Source organism: Pogoniulus pusillus, chromosome 43 (assembly GCF_015220805.1).
Source record: "Pogoniulus pusillus isolate bPogPus1 chromosome 43, bPogPus1.pri, whole genome shotgun sequence".
Lineage (NCBI taxonomy): Eukaryota > Metazoa > Chordata > Aves > Piciformes > Lybiidae > Pogoniulus > Pogoniulus pusillus.
The window spans coordinates 511,395-526,297 of record NC_087306.1 but is presented as its reverse complement, the minus strand read 5'-3'; the positions used below and the strand labels follow the sequence as shown (position 1 = coordinate 526,297).

At 59.4% G+C, this 14,903-nt stretch overlaps 4 protein-coding genes across 6 annotated transcripts; 2 read left to right on the top strand and 2 right to left on the bottom strand.

Moving 5' to 3' along the window:
* Positions 1-3,131: 3,131 nt before the first annotated feature.
* Positions 3,132-4,823, top strand: LOC135192614 (scale keratin-like). 3 transcript variants are annotated; one of them, XM_064175872.1, is made up of 2 exons: positions 3,132-3,223; positions 3,942-4,823. In XM_064175872.1, exon 2 carries the CDS (start codon positions 3,967-3,969, stop codon positions 4,201-4,203), a length of 237 nt encoding a protein of 78 aa, XP_064031942.1. In that variant the 5' UTR covers positions 3,132-3,223; positions 3,942-3,966; the 3' UTR covers positions 4,204-4,823. The 3 variants fall into 3 exon arrangements, with proteins under 3 accessions (XP_064031942.1, XP_064031943.1, XP_064031941.1); XM_064175873.1 differs by having other exon boundaries at positions 3,132-3,548; XM_064175871.1 differs by having other exon boundaries at positions 3,132-3,548; positions 3,595-4,823.
* A 1,201-nt stretch (positions 4,824-6,024) lies between these two features.
* On the bottom strand, positions 6,025-6,589 carry LOC135192648 (claw keratin-like). Its single transcript, XM_064175919.1, has 2 exons — positions 6,518-6,589; positions 6,025-6,435 (listed from the first exon to the last, which is right to left on the bottom strand). Exon 2 carries the CDS (start codon positions 6,412-6,414, stop codon positions 6,025-6,027), a length of 390 nt encoding a protein of 129 aa, XP_064031989.1. The 5' UTR covers positions 6,415-6,435; positions 6,518-6,589.
* Positions 6,590-7,807: 1,218 nt separating this feature from the next.
* On the top strand, positions 7,808-8,396 carry LOC135192598 (claw keratin-like). Its single transcript, XM_064175852.1, has 2 exons — positions 7,808-7,885; positions 7,968-8,396. The coding sequence occupies exon 2, from the start codon at positions 7,989-7,991 to the stop codon at positions 8,394-8,396; it is 408 nt and encodes a 135-aa protein (XP_064031922.1). The 5' UTR covers positions 7,808-7,885; positions 7,968-7,988.
* Positions 8,397-13,349: 4,953 nt separating this feature from the next.
* On the bottom strand, positions 13,350-13,914 carry LOC135192647 (claw keratin-like). The gene is made up of 2 exons (XM_064175918.1): positions 13,843-13,914; positions 13,350-13,760 (listed from the first exon to the last, which is right to left on the bottom strand). Exon 2 carries the CDS (start codon positions 13,737-13,739, stop codon positions 13,350-13,352), a length of 390 nt encoding a protein of 129 aa, XP_064031988.1. The 5' UTR covers positions 13,740-13,760; positions 13,843-13,914.
* Between the last annotated feature and the right edge of the window lie 989 nt (positions 13,915-14,903).

Below are 14,903 nucleotides of genomic sequence, written 5' to 3'. Positions count from 1 at the left end.
AGGTGCCTTGCTGGAGCAGGGCAGGTGCAGGAGATGATCTCCACCCCCTTACATGCTGGGATTTGGGGAAGGTTTGGCCCAGAGATAAGCAGCAGCCTCCTGCTCCTAGCAAACACCCTAGGAGCATGGGAAAGGAGAGGAGGGAAGGGTGGGCACGAAAGCCAACCAAACAGCTCCACCTAAGGCTCTGGCTTGACTCCCTCTTGCCCACCTCTCTCCTTCCTGGCTTCCCCTCTCTTCTGAGGGAGGAAGATGGGAGATTGAGACCAGAGATGAGGAAGAAATTCTTGAGAGTGAGGGTGGGGAGAGCCTGGCACAGGATGCCCAGGGAGGCTGTGGCTGCCCCCTCCCTGGAGGTGTTCAAGGGCAGGCTGGATGAGGCCTGGAGCAGCCTGGGCTGGTGGAAGGTGCCCATGGCAGGGCTGTGGAACTGGAGATCTTGAAGGTCCCTTCCAACCCGACCCATGCCATGAACCTCTGCCAGAGCCGCAGCAGGGCAGGTGCAGCTGGCAGTCACTTACCGAGCTGAGGGAGGCAGCAGGTCTGGAGGTGCAGGTGCAGAGCCTGAGGTGTTGCTGCCTTTTATACATTGATCTGCCCCAGCCCAGGCTGCTTTCGGCTCCAATTCATCACAGCTCCACATTTCCTGGTGCCTGTCATCCCTTCCACTTGCTGCAATTGTTTGTCTTGGTTTGTGATCATTACTCAGCTCTTGGCCTCCAAAACCATGACCTTGCACTGCAGCTTCCTTTCATCTTCAGGCTTCCTGGGTCAGTTTCATTTGCAGAATTAGTGTGGTGAAACCTGAGTTAGGACAGGACAGGGAAGGGAGGACCTTGGGAGCAGGATGGGTTGATGCCCACAGTGCTGGCTCTGGAAGAGTGGGCCCACTGCTGTACACGGAGCCTGCACTGCTCTGGGGTGGGTTGGGGTAGGAAGATTTTGCAGAAATAATAATCCAAAAAAAGTTCTCCTGCCTTGTTTTTCTGCTGAGGCTCCTGCAGGGCTGGGGCAGCTCTGGAGCCCTCAGCACAGGACAGACAGGGACCTGCTGGAGCAGAGCCAGAGGAGGCCACAGCAGGCCTGGCAGGGCTCTGCTGGGATGCCAGGCTGAGAGGGTGGTGGTGGGGTACAGCCTGGAGAGGAGAAGGCTCCAGGGAGAGCTTCTGGAGAGCTTCCCGTGCTGAGCAGAGGGCTGGGGACAGAGTTTGGAGCAGGGCCTGTGGTGGCAGGACCAGGGGGCATGGTTTGGTAGTGCCAGAGGGAGGTTGGGAGTGGAGAAAAGAAGAAATTGGTGGTGCTGAGAGTGGGCAGAATCTGGCCCAGGCTGCCCAGAGAGTCCCCTGGCTGGCACCAGCCTAGGGCAGGTTGTTCGGGGTTGTTCGGAGCCTGCTCTGGTTGGGGCTGTCCCTGTTGGCTGCAGGAGTCTGGGCTGGATGGGTTTTGAGGGTCCCTTGCCACCTGAAGTGTTCAATCAGCCTGTAGCAGGTGGAAATCAATAACCCATCTGAAGGCTTTCAAGTAGAATTCATCTCTCTGGAATCTGCAGGCTTGGCACCATGCCTGGAGCCAGCCCAAGCCAGGCAAAGATCCCTGGATCCACAAATCCTGCTTGGTGCTTGTACAAAGATCTGTCTTGGTCCTTGGTGAGGAGGACCAAGAGAACAGAGGGAGGAAGGCAGCTGTGTGCTAACTGCTGCCTGCGTGAGGAGTGCCCCAGTGCTAAGCATGGCTCAGTGTGGCAGCCTCTGGGTGCTGCTGAGGTGTTCCACTAAATGCTGTTAATGGCAGTGAATAGTGCTGAGCCCTGTGGATGTCATCTGCTGAGCAGCAGCACCCAGGCCTTCCCTTGGTGACCTTCAGCTCCAGCCACTGCTGTTTACTGGCAGCCAGACAAGGGATAATGACAGAGGTGCCAACTGTCCTGGGCCTTTCTCTGCATGTGGAATATCCAAGCCTTCATTAATACTTATTAAAGATTTACACATCCAGAGAGATCTAAAGATGAATTTTAGGTGAGGGGAAGCCACTCTGCTGCTCTGTCATGTGCTGTTCAGAGCCATTGATCAGGATCCTGCTCCTGTGCCTCATTAAAGCTGTAATTTATAGCTGCAGAAATGGGGCTCAAAGTTCTTAGGTTTTTGCCTCCCTCAAATATGTCATCCATAGACCTGTGTGGTGCTTGCAGGGTGGTTTTGGAGCTGAGTCGATTTGTGCTGCAGGGACAGGTTGAGGGAGTTGGGGTTATTCAGCCTGGAAAAGAGAAGGATCCAGAGAGGCCTTAGAGCAGTCCTCCAGGACCAGAAAGGGACTGCAGTAGAGCTGGTGTGGGAATTTGGACAAGGGCTGGGAGGGACAGGATGAGAGACAATGGCTTTGAGCTGGGAGAGGGGAGACTGAGAGTGGAGATGAGGAAGGAATTCTTTAGAGGGTGGGGAGAGCCTGGCACAGATTGCCCAGGGAGGTCATGGATGCCCCCTCCCTGGATGTGTTCCAGGCCAGGTTGGATGAGGCTTTGAGCCCTCTGGGCTGGTGCAGGTGTCCATGGCAGGGGGTTGGAACTGGATGCTCTCGAGGGTCCCCTCCAAGCCAGCCCAACACAATCCATCCCATGAACCTGTGATGGCATCGAACCAAGGCACTGGTTGGGCTCCATGATCTGGAAGGCCTTTTCCAGCCCAAACACATCCACGACTCCAGCAGTGGTCTGTTCCCTCTGGCTAGGCACAGGACGTGTTGGGAGGGTTTGGCAAGAGGCTGCTGGGTCATCTGTCATTAAGGTGACGAAAGAGGTGAGAAAGGGAGGTTACCCCTGCCACAAATATCCCAGAACTAAATTAAGGTGCCACGGAGTAGAGCAGAGTGGGGAGGCTGCTCCTGCAGCCATGCCCTGTTGGGTAACTCCTGCACATTTCTGCACGGTGCTGAAGCTGTGAGTTCAGCAGGATGATACCAGGAGTTAATTGTGCTGGGGAGTCCCGAGATGAAAGAGCCCTGCAGGGTGTAGCCTGCACGTCACAGCTGCGCAGTCATCAGAGACCCTGCGGAGCAGCAGTACCTCCGCGGGGGGGGAGTCATGCGGACAGCAAAAGGCAAGTGGGAAGCGGGGGCTGGCCCAGGCTGCAGACGTCCACGGACGGGGCGGGACTGGGAGCTCCATAAAAACCCTGGATACTGAGGGGAAGGCATCCACTGCTCCTGCCTCATCCTCCTGCAGAGCTGGGTGAGTCGGGGGAGACTTAGAAAAGACAGAGAATGAGGATGGAGTTGGGACTGACTCTGCAGTGCTGGGCTGAAGGCTGGACGAGAGGATCTTGAAGTTCTCTTCTAACCAAACACCTCCTGTGGTTATTTCCCTCTCTTTCTCTCCCTGTTTTCCTCCTTCCCACTAATCTACAGGTCGAGGCTGTGATGGGCTGAGTGCCACTGAAGGATAAGTGTCGCTGATGGATGTTACTGATGGAAGAATGTTGCTGATGGGGAGCATTTTCTTTCCTCCCTGGATTTTCACTAGTATTGGAGTGTTTGAGACTGTGTCAGTCCTGCAGGTCTCCTTCTATCCCCTTCAACTCTGACTCTGTGTCAGTCCTGCAGGTCTGCTTCTTTCCCCTTCAAGGTTTTAGCTCGGCTTGGCTAGGAAGGAGCTTTTCCATCTCGTTTCCTGCCAGCTCCCTTTGGACAGGGGCACCGCAGCTCACAGCCCCTTCCCCTGCCATGATCCACGACTGCAGCCAGTGGGGCTGAGCAGGGAAGCGGAGGAAAGGCTGCTGAAGATGGAGGATTCGGGAGAAAACGCAGGGCAGAAGAGCTGAGCACAGAGCGTGCCTGGCAGCCTGCCTGGATGCGCTGCCTCTCCGCTCCCTCCCAGTCACAGCCTTCCCGTGGGGTTCACTCAGCGGCACCAGCGCCTTACAGGCTGCTTCTTCCCTGCTCTCTTGCAGGCTTGCCTCCCTCCGCCGCACCAAGATGACCTTCTGCTACCAGACCCAGTGCCAGGAGCCCTGCTACGCTCCCTGCGGCTACGGCACCGTCTACAGCTATCGGAGCTACGACTGCGGCAGCCCCTGCGGCTTCCGCGGCTACGGCTCCGTGTGCGGCTACCGCGACTGGTGCCCGTCCTACAGCTCCCGCTACTGCCTGCCGTCCTCCTGCTCCAGCGGCCGCTACGGCTACGGCAGCTGCTACCCCTGCTACCGCTGCTGAGCCCCTGCCGAGCCGCTGTCGCCCCCGCTGAGCCCCCGCTGCTGCCCTGAGCCCCTGCCGAGCCCCCGAGCTCACCGGCAAGGAGCTCCGGGAGCGGATCGCAGCTGCGCTCGGGAGGAAGCTCTACAGGAGCGCTGAGCGCAGGACCGCGGCGGGAGGCTGTGGGGGTTTGGAAGCTGAGGGGTTTGGCAGTCTTCAGTCTTCTACCCAAATGATTTCTTCTTTTTCTCCTTACTGACTTCTTAACCCTGCACGGATTTGGGGCTGTGAAGGACTTTGGGCTTCGCAGGATAAAGCTTCACTCACCTGCAGCTCTGTCCCAGCCAACTCAGTGACATCGAGAGGGGACGTGTCTCAGCCTTCCCATGGATGCATTTCTGCTGCCGAAGCTTTGCCGGAGGAACAGGAAACCACCAGAGCTGATTGGGCTAAAAGCGAGCAGGAAAGATCGATTAAGGCAGTGGAAGGCAAATACTGCAGCAGCCAAACTGGTGCCAGGGAACCAGGAGGGTTCCTGCAGCTGTGAAGGAATCCTGCACCCAGCCCTTCTGCTCCTGCATCCTGTGATAGTTCAGACTCTGTTTCTCAGCTTTATCCCTATTAAATCCCTCAGAGCACCACCACAGCTTCCTTGTCTGCATTGCTCTGGCTCAGATCTGCACAGATATCTGTCCCCTGGGCTTCATCGATTGTCCAGAGCCATGCTGCAGCCTGCAGCTTCAGGTGCCATGGGGCTGAAGCTCAGCACAGCCTCTGCAAACTGCCAGCCCCAACCACTGCCTGACCCTGCCAGAGCTGCTGCTCCCCCAAGGCCCTCAGCAGCTCAGCTCTGCAGCTCTGAAACACCTGCAGGGGTGGGGGCTCGACCAACCCAGCTTTGTCTGTAAGGCAGATGGGATGTAAATGCCCTCTGCACGGGGGGCTGAGGGGATTGGGGCTGCCAAGGAAGAAGGGAGAGAGCGAAAGGAAATGGCCTCAGGCTGCAGCAGGGGAGGTTTAGGGTGGACACTGGAAGCAGCTTCTGCCCTGAGAGAGTTCTCAAACGCTGGAACAGGTTGCCCCGAGAGGTGGTTGACTCCCTGCCCATGGAGGTGTGCCCAAGCCCTGTGGCTGTGCTGCTGAGGGCCAGGGTTTAGCACCAGGCTTGGCAGAGTCCCAGAATGGTTGCTCTGGAGGAGCTGAAAGCTTCTTTCCAACCAACCCAGTCCTCTGGTTGTACCCAGCACAAGCTGCTGAGACCCTCCCAAGGCCTGGTCACTAAGCCCTGTGCCCCCAACCCTGCGGCTTGAGCTTCACTGCCAGCTTCTGGCTGGGCAGTGTGGAGACCTGGCAGAGCAAACTGACACAGAGCAGTCGGGAGGCAAAGTGTTGATGCAAGGCAGATTCTTTAATGCAGCAGGGAAATGCAGCAGGCACTCAGGCAAGCCCCCACAGAAACCAGGGCCTGCAAACACAACAGGCAGGAGGCTGCAGCAGGGCACAGGCCTGGGCTCAGCCCAAGGATTCTGCCCTCCTGCGGCAGGTTGGCAGTCCCAGAGCCGGGCAGAGCAGAGGGCACTCAGCCCATGCCCAGCGCCGCTGCGCTGAGGGCAGGCAGGGAGCAGCTCCTGCAGGCAGAGCTGGGAAGCCTGAAGGCAGCAGCTGGGGCTCTGCAAGGTTGCTGTGTGCAGAGAAGCAGGAGCAGGAAGGTCAAGCAGCAGCTTGGCAGCAGCCCAGAGAGGGGCTGAGAGCTTTGCTCTGCACCTGCTGCCAGAAAGCAAAGGCAGCTGCTAGTGGAGGCCCAGGGCAGATGCAGCAGGGAGCTCTGAGGACATCAGGGGCTTAGCAGATCCCACAGCTGCCTCGGCCCCAGCCACCATAGCCAGAGCCCCCATAGCTGCCATAGCAGCCATAGGCTCCAGAGCCTCCATAGCCCCCACAGCCTCCGTAGCCTCCGTAGCCTCCCCAGCCCCCATGGCCCCCATAGCCCCCACGGCCCCCATAGCCCCCACGGCCTCCAAAGCCACCCGTAACAGGGGCTCCTGCCGAGCCCACGGCGCTGTACTGGGGGAAGTTGCTCATGATGGGCCCGGGGAAGGTGACCACCGTGGCCGGGGGCTGGATCAGCACCGTGGAGTCAGGGCACTGCCGCACGCAGGGCTCGTTGCAGGTGTCGGCCAGCGGGGCCGGGGCGGCCACCCCGCAGGGAGCACACAGGCTGGAGCAGGACATCTTTGGCTGCAGCAGGGAGAGCTGCAAGACAAGGCAGAGCTGTGCACACTGCAGGGCCTCGCAGGAGAGAGGCAGGGAGAGGGCCCCAAGGGGCTGCACTCACCTGAGGGATGAGCAGAGCCGAGTGCAGGAAGGTGGATGGAGGCTGTGGAGCCCTCAGCTCTTTATACCCAGCCCAGAGTGCCGGGGGCCAAGGGGTGCTTGTAAAAATGCAGCTGATGGTGCAGCCAAGCAGGGAAGCTTCATGACACTGGGGTGAGACATTGCTGTGCCTTTGTCCCGGCAACTCTGCTCTGGAAGCTGCACTGGAGAGGAATGTGCAGGGAGGGGCAGAGGTGACACAGCAGCATGGCAGCAAGGGGCTTCTGTGGCTGCCCTGGCGGCACCGATCAGCCCCGGGCTGCCCTCATCCCCCCTCTGCCCATGGGGACTGGGCCTGGGCCTCCTGCAGAAGCTCCCTGGGCCCAGGCAGGTCACCTCAGCAGCCTCCCAGCTGCAGGCCATGGGGCAGCAGTGCCCAGCGTGGCCACTGCCGCCTGGCTCCTTGTGGGTGCTCATCCAGCACCTCCTGGCACAGTGCTCAAAGTGCACCCGAGAGGGCTCAGGGAGGACCCTGCCCACAGACATGGGGCTGGGTGAGCTGGCACTGACCTGCTCCCTTTGCTGCCCTTCTGCTCTGCCCTGCACATCCCCTCCTGTGGAGCTCTCCCATGCTCCATCCCATGCCCATGCCCAGTCCTGTGTCCGCCTCCAGTCCCGTGTCCATCCCAACCCCACGTCCATGCCCATTCCCATATCCATGCCCAGTGTGCCTGTGCCAGACCCCTGTGTGTTGCAGTCCCACAGGACCTGACTCATTGTGTGGCCCTCGAGTGAGACTGGCCCCTGGCAGTGCCCCTGCCCAGCAGAGCCACAGCAGCAGGCAGCTGGTGGAGATGCCTGTGGAGCCCATGGCCATGAGCTGTGCAGCTGCTGCTGCCACTCAGGCATCGGTGGCATTTGGCAGCCACTCTGAGTGTGTGCAATGGCTTCTGACTCGGCCCAGCCTCCCGGTGCCTCAGTTTAGCAGCTTGTAAAAGGGAGACAATGAGAGGTGTGCTGGGCAGGGGCTTGCCAGGGCCTCTGCAGGCCACCCAGGACTCTCTGCATCGGCAGAATGGGGGATTAGCGCCAGGCTGGGGTTTGCTGCAGCTCTGAGGTCAGCCCCATGCCGCTCGTGCCAGGATGTGTCATGGTCACCCCTGCAGTCCCCACGGAGCATCACGGTGCCAGTGTGCTGGGGAGGGAGCTGATTGGCTTGCACCACACACAGTCAGTGCCATGATGCTCGTTTGCTTGCTGGGGTAATTAGCTGGGGCTGGAGCCACAACCCCTTGGCCAATGCCCCCCGGCGCTCTGGGCTGGGTATAAAGAGCTGAGGGCTCCACAGCCTCCATCCACCTTCCTGCACTCGGCTCTGCTCATCCCTCAGGTGAGTGCAGCCCCTTGGGGCCCTCTCCCTGCCTCTCTCCTGCGAGGCCCTGCAGTGAGCACAGCTCTGCCTTGTCTTGCAGCTCTCCCTGCTGCAGCCAAAGATGTCCTGCTCCAGCCTGTGTGCTCCCTGCGGGGTGGCCGCCCCGGCCCCGCTGGCCGACACCTGCAACGAGCCCTGCGTGCGGCAGTGCCCTGACTCCACGGTGCTGATCCAGCCCCCGGCCACGGTGGTCACCTTCCCCGGGCCCATCATGAGCAACTTCCCCCAGTACAGCGCCGTGGGCTCGGCAGGAGCCCCTGTTACGGGTGGCTTTGGAGGCCGTGGGGGCTATGGGGGCCGTGGGGGCTATGGGGGCCGTGGGGGCTATGGGGGCCATGGGGGCTGGGGAGGCTACGGAGGCTACGGAGGCTGTGGGGGCTATGGAGGCTCTGGAGCCTATGGCTGCTATGGCAGCTATGGGGGCTCTGGCTATGGTGGCTGGGGCCGAGGCAGCTGTGGGATCTGCTAAGCCCCTGATGTCCTCAGAGCTCCCTGCTGCATCTGCCCTGGGCCTCCACTAGCAGCTGCCTTTGCTTTCTGGCAGCAGGTGCAGAGCAAAGCTCTCAGCCCCTCTCTGGGCTGCTGCCAAGCTGCTGCTTGACCTTCCTGCTCCTGCTTCTCTGCACACAGCAACCTTGCAGAGCCCCAGCTGCTGCCTTCAGGCTTCCCAGCTCTGCCTGCAGGAGCTGCTCCCTGCCTGCCCTCAGCGCAGCGGCGCTGGGCATGGGCTGAGTGCCCTCTGCTCTGCCCGGCTCTGGGACTGCCAACCTGCCGCAGGAGGGCAGAATCCTTGGGCTGAGCCCAGGCCTGTGCCCTGCTGCAGCCTCCTGCCTGTTGTGTTTGCAGGCCCTGGTTTCTGTGGGGGCTTGCCTGAGTGCCTGCTGCATTTCCCTGCTGCATTAAAGAATCTGCCTTGCATCAACACTTTGCCTCCCGACTGCTCTGTGTCAGTTTGCTCTGCCAGGTCTCCACACTGCCCAGCCAGAAGCTGGCAGTGAAGCTCAAGCCGCAGGGTTGGGGGCACAGGGCTTAGTGACCAGGCCTTGGGAGGGTCTCAGCAGCTTGTGCTGGGTACAACCAGAGGACTGGGTTGGTTGGAAAGAAGCTTTCAGCTCCTCCAGAGCAACCATTCTGGGACTCTGCCAAGCCTGGTGCTAAACCCTGGCCCTCAGCAGCACAGCCACAGGGCTTGGGCACACCTCCACGGGCAGGGAGTCAACCACCTCTCGGGGCAACCTGTTCCAGCATTTGAGAACTCTCTCAGGGCAGAAGCTGCTTCCAGTGTCCACCCTAAACCTCCCCTGCTGCAGCCTGAGGCCATTTCCTTTCGCTCTCTCCCATGTGCTGTGAGGTCTTCATATGTACAGTGAAGTCTTCGCATGCAGGGTGAGGCCTTCACAGGTGCTCTTTGGGGGCCACACTTACCAGAGGAGAACTCCACACGGCCTGCACATCTTGTGAGCTCTGTCTCTTGCACTGCTTTGGGGCACGCCCTGGATTCCATCACCTGTCAGGCGTTTTTCACATTATCCAAGGGGTATGGTGAGGACATTGACAGAGATTACCAGAGAAAACCACACAGCTTTCCTAAGGAGCTCTGCATCAGAGAGGAGGAGCTCTGCCCAGATCTGCATTGTGCTAAGCAGCAAAGTAGCAATGAATATCACACAGTGGACATCACAGATCAGTTCCTGCCCCTCTCACTCAAAGGCGAGACTTTAGTGTGCATAAAACTGGCCAGAACAGCCACGGAGCTGGGAACACTGAGCAGGATTCTGTGTGTGTGAAAGTCACACTGGAACTGGCCAGAACAGCCACAGAGCTGGGAATAGTGAGCAGGGATCTGTGCACAAATTGCACTTGTGGCAGATCAGCCAAAGGAGCAAAACTGCCGAGAGAGACTCTGGGAGCGGCGCGGCAAAGCACGCGATGTGCCGGTGGGACTGTGCCGGGCAGCTGCAGCAGAGGTGCAGCATCACCAGCATGCTGCATCACAGCTGCAGCAGAGGTGCAGCATCACCAGCGTGCAGCATCACAGCTGCAGCAGAGGTGCAGCATCACCAGCGTGCAGCATCACAGCTGCAGCAGAGGTGCAGCATCACCAGCGTGGGTGTCTGCGTGCCTCGAGAGGAGGAATCTCTCTTATGCTGTGAGTGAAGATGTTAGAGCACAGAGCTGTGAAATGCAGAAAACAGACTCTTAGGACTGTGTGAATTTGGTGCAAGTGTAAGGGTCTTGGGGTGGATGCAGGCCCTGCCTTTGAGACCTCGGAGAGAAGTGGGAAGTGCTCCCACGGGAGGTGTCTCAGTAGCCATCTCGCCCCGACTCCTGGGAGGCTAAGTGTCAGACGCTTAACACAGTCAAAGGGCAACGGGACTACAGAAGCAGCCGCGGATGAAGTGCTGCTGGCTTTTACACAAGTCCTAAGCAGTCGATTCCCATGCGCGGCGCTGTCTGCAGCTGGACCTCACTCTCACCTGCCCAGTGACATTGCTGTGCTTGCAACGGGGCTGGAGGATTTGGGCCGATGGAAGGAGCAGATCTGCCAGGGCAGATCACAGAAGCGAGCCCCGGGCCGAGCCGAAGAAGCCAATTTGCAGCGAGCGCAGCTCCGCACCAGCAGCAAGAGCAACCTCTGCGGCGGCCCCGCCCGCAGCCCTGCCCCGCCTCAGATGGCAGCAGGGAATTCCCTCCCAAGGACTCAAACCTCCTGGAAAATTGCGTGGCTGTAGCCACGAGTGGAGCCCACCCCCTGCTCAGTCTCTAACAGATTGGTTTCTGGTTTAGTTTCTCTGGAGGCTCTTCTCCTTCTTTCTCTGCCGAGTACTTCCAGCTGCCCCCTGCCCTGCTGCTGTTCTCCCTGGCACAGCCTGGCACAGTTTGGCTTCCCCCCTTCCCCTTCCTTTTCCTGCAGTTTTACTTTCTCCACAGGCTGCCTTTGCTTTTAAAGTGGCAATGTCGAGTTTGTGTTCTAGGAGCGTTTTGCAGGTGCAAATCCTGGTGTAAGGAAAGTCTCCAGAGTCAGGCTTCGGTCGCAGCAGCCCCCGGAGTCTGCGAGCTAAGGGGTGAGTCTGTTTGGATACAGATGGGGTTCACGAGGAGGACAAGGGGGAGTACATAACACCTGTAGTACCAGTGGTGATAGGTGACACTAATGGGGGGTACAGGAACAGTAGCAATGACAAACAAGGGGTAATTGTAATAAGTAATCAGAATAAAGTATGTTAAGTAGTTGATAATTGTAGTAGAATGTGGTCAGTGGTTAATAACTGCAATGGAATACTACACTGGGAGTAAGTCTGGAGCAGTTTTAATGGGGTGAGATGTTGGCAAGCTGATAGGTTTGCAATTCTCTTTTAGGGAGACTGAACCAAAGGGGTTTCTTGTTTCCTGTGTGCCAGCACTTCAGAGGAGCTCTGTGCAGTGTACCACAGGGGGCCTGGGGGGTTGGTTGTTTGCAGAAATCAGTTCAGTGGTTTAACACAGTTCTTTAGTTTATAGATTCCTGGCATCAGCCTAGCTAAGGTCAAGAATCCACACTAGGGTTATTATAGGATGGTTTTTGGGTTTTCTTTATATCAGTGGTGGTACTTTAGGGTAGGGATCATGGTAAAAGAATGCACAGTTGTTACTGCAGTGCACTGGCAAGCTTAAAATGGCAAAGATTACCAGATCAGTGTCCACACACACACTGGGATGTAATTCACAGCAGGCTAGGTTAGGCACCAGCTTGCTATGGCAGATCTGTGAAGAGTTGGCATGCCTAAAGGAGGGCCAGCTGCAGGCCACTGCAGCTACTGAAGGATGCCACCACACCTATGCCACTGTATGCTGAGTTAGTCTGCAGGCATGAAAGTGCAGGAGGAAACTGGACCAGATGGCAGCCCTGCCTGCACAGCATGGCACAGAGGGACACTGGCAAGAGAAGCACTCCCAGTGACACTGCAGCATAGGAGACACTTGCACCTGCCTGTGCTAACTGGACAGCCTGGACTGCTACAGTAAAAGAGGGAGAATTCTCCAGATACATCAGGAGAGAGATTCAGCCTAGAAAGGGCAAAGAGATCTGCGAGTGCAGGGCAGGAATGTGTTTGCTAGTGCTGCCTGCAGGTCTGTGACAGAGGGCAGCTGGCTCTGTCCAGCCTGCGTTTGGCAGCAGGCAGAGTTCTCGCTCAGATGGCCTGCAGACAACGTGGCAAGGAACTGGAATGTATGCTGGGTATGGCTGTTGCCAACCTTACTGCCATCAAACATGTCTATGTGTGACACACAAGTGCAAACGAACAGGGAGAGTGAGCATGCACACTGCAGCCTGCAGCTTCAGGTGCCATGGGGCTGAAGCTCAGCACAGCCTCTGCAAACTGCCAGCCCCAACCACTGCCTGACCCTGCCAGAGCTGCTGCTCCCCCAAGGCCCTCAGCAGCTCAGCTCTGCAGCTCTGAAACACCTGCAGGGGTGGGGGCTCGACCAACCCAGCTTTGTCTGTAAGGCAGATGGGATGTAAATGCCCTCTGCACGGGGGGCTGAGGGGATTGGGGCTGCCAAGGAAGAAGGGAGAGAGCGAAAGGAAATGGCCTCAGGCTGCAGCAGGGGAGGTTTAGGGTGGACACTGGAAGCAGCTTCTGCCCTGAGAGAGTTCTCAAACGCTGGAACAGGTTGCCCCGAGAGGTGGTTGACTCCCTGCCCGTGGAGGTGTGCCCAAGCCCTGTGGCTGTGCTGCTGAGGGCCAGGGTTTAGCACCAGGCTTGGCAGAGTCCCAGAATGGTTGCTCTGGAGGAGCTGAAAGCTTCTTTCCAACCAACCCAGTCCTCTGGTTGTACCCAGCACAAGCTGCTGAGACCCTCCCAAGGCCTGGTCACTAAGCCCTGTGCCCCCAACCCTGCGGCTTGAGCTTCACTGCCAGCTTCTGGCTGGGCAGTGTGGAGACCTGGCAGAGCAAACTGACACAGAGCAGTCGGGAGGCAAAGTGTTGATGCAAGGCAGATTCTTTAATGCAGCAGGGAAATGCAGCAGGCACTCAGGCAAGCCCCCACAGAAACCAGGGCCTGCAAACACAACAGGCAGGAGGCTGCAGCAGGGCACAGGCCTGGGCTCAGCCCAAGGATTCTGCCCTCCTGCGGCAGGTTGGCAGTCCCAGAGCCGGGCAGAGCAGAGGGCACTCAGCCCATGCCCAGCGCCGCTGCGCTGAGGGCAGGCAGGGAGCAGCTCCTGCAGGCAGAGCTGGGAAGCCTGAAGGCAGCAGCTGGGGCTCTGCAAGGTTGCTGTGTGCAGAGAAGCAGGAGCAGGAAGGTCAAGCAGCAGCTTGGCAGCAGCCCAGAGAGGGGCTGAGAGCTTTGCTCTGCACCTGCTGCCAGAAAGCAAAGGCAGCTGCTAGTGGAGGCCCAGGGCAGATGCAGCAGGGAGCTCTGAGGACATCAGGGGCTTAGCAGATCCCACAGCTGCCTCGGCCCCAGCCACCATAGCCAGAGCCCCCATAGCTGCCATAGCAGCCATAGGCTCCAGAGCCTCCATAGCCCCCACAGCCTCCGTAGCCTCCGTAGCCTCCCCAGCCCCCATGGCCCCCATAGCCCCCACGGCCCCCATAGCCCCCACGGCCTCCAAAGCCACCCGTAACAGGGGCTCCTGCCGAGCCCACGGCGCTGTACTGGGGGAAGTTGCTCATGATGGGCCCGGGGAAGGTGACCACCGTGGCCGGGGGCTGGATCAGCACCGTGGAGTCAGGGCACTGCCGCACGCAGGGCTCGTTGCAGGTGTCGGCCAGCGGGGCCGGGGCGGCCACCCCGCAGGGAGCACACAGGCTGGAGCAGGACATCTTTGGCTGCAGCAGGGAGAGCTGCAAGACAAGGCAGAGCTGTGCACACTGCAGGGCCTCGCAGGAGAGAGGCAGGGAGAGGGCCCCAAGGGGCTGCACTCACCTGAGGGATGAGCAGAGCCGAGTGCAGGAAGGTGGATGGAGGCTGTGGAGCCCTCAGCTCTTTATACCCAGCCCAGAGTGCCGGGGGCCAAGGGGTGCTTGTAAAAATGCAGCTGATGGTGCAGCCAAGCAGGGAAGCTTCATGACACTGGGGTGAGACATTGCTGTGCCTTTGTCCCGGCAACTCTGCTCTGGAAGCTGCACTGGAGAGGAATGTGCAGGGAGGGGCAGAGGTGACACAGCAGCATGGCAGCAAGGGGCTTCTGTGGCTGCCCTGGCGGCACCGATCAGCCCCGGGCTGCCCTCATCCCCCCTCTGCCCATGGGGACTGGGCCTGGGACTCCTGCAGAAGCTCCCTGGGCCCAGGCAGGTCACCTCAGCAGCCTCCCAGCTGCAGGCCATGGGGCAGCAGTGCCCAGCGTGGCCACTGCCGCCTGGCTCCTTGTGGGTGCTCATCCAGCACCTCCTGGCACAGTGCTCAAAGTGCACCCGAGAGGGCTCAGGGAGGACCCTGCCCACAGACATGGGGCTGGGTGAGCTGGCACTGACCTGCTCCCTTTGCTGCCCTTCTGCTCTGCCCTGCACATCCCCTCCTGTGGAGCTCTCCCATGCTCCATCCCATGCCCATGCCCAGTCCTGTGTCCGCCTCCAGTCCCGTGTCCATCCCAACCCCACGTCCATGCCCATTCCCATATCCATGCCCAGTGTGCCTGTGCCAGACCCCTGTGTGTTGCAGTCCCACAGGACCTGACTCATTGTGTGGCCCTCGAGTGAGACTGGCCCCTGGCAGTGCCCCTGCCCAGCAGAGCCACAGCAGCAGGCAGCTGGTGGAGATGCCTGTGGAGCCCATGGCCATGAGCTGTGCAGCTGCTGCTGCCACTCAGGCATCGGTGGCATTTGGCAGCCACTCTGAGTGTGTGCAATGGCTTCTGACTCGGCCCAGCCTCCCGGTGCCTCAGTTTAGCAGCTTGTAAAAGGGAGACAATGAGAGGTGTGCTGGGCAGGGGCTTGCCAGGGCCTCTGCAGGCCACCCAGGACTCTCTGCATCGGCAGAATGGGGGA

Bases quoted from the DNA above. Each gene is read 5' to 3' on its own strand.
- LOC135192598 (XM_064175852.1), top strand. From the start codon at position 7,989: ATGTCCTGCTCCAGCCTGTGTGCTCCCTGCGGGGTGGCCGCCCCGGCC.
- LOC135192648 (XM_064175919.1), bottom strand. From the start codon at position 6,414: ATGTCCTGCTCCAGCCTGTGTGCTCCCTGCGGGGTGGCCGCCCCGGCC.
- LOC135192614 (XM_064175872.1), top strand. From the start codon at position 3,967: ATGACCTTCTGCTACCAGACCCAGTGCCAGGAGCCCTGCTACGCTCCC.
- LOC135192647 (XM_064175918.1), bottom strand. From the start codon at position 13,739: ATGTCCTGCTCCAGCCTGTGTGCTCCCTGCGGGGTGGCCGCCCCGGCC.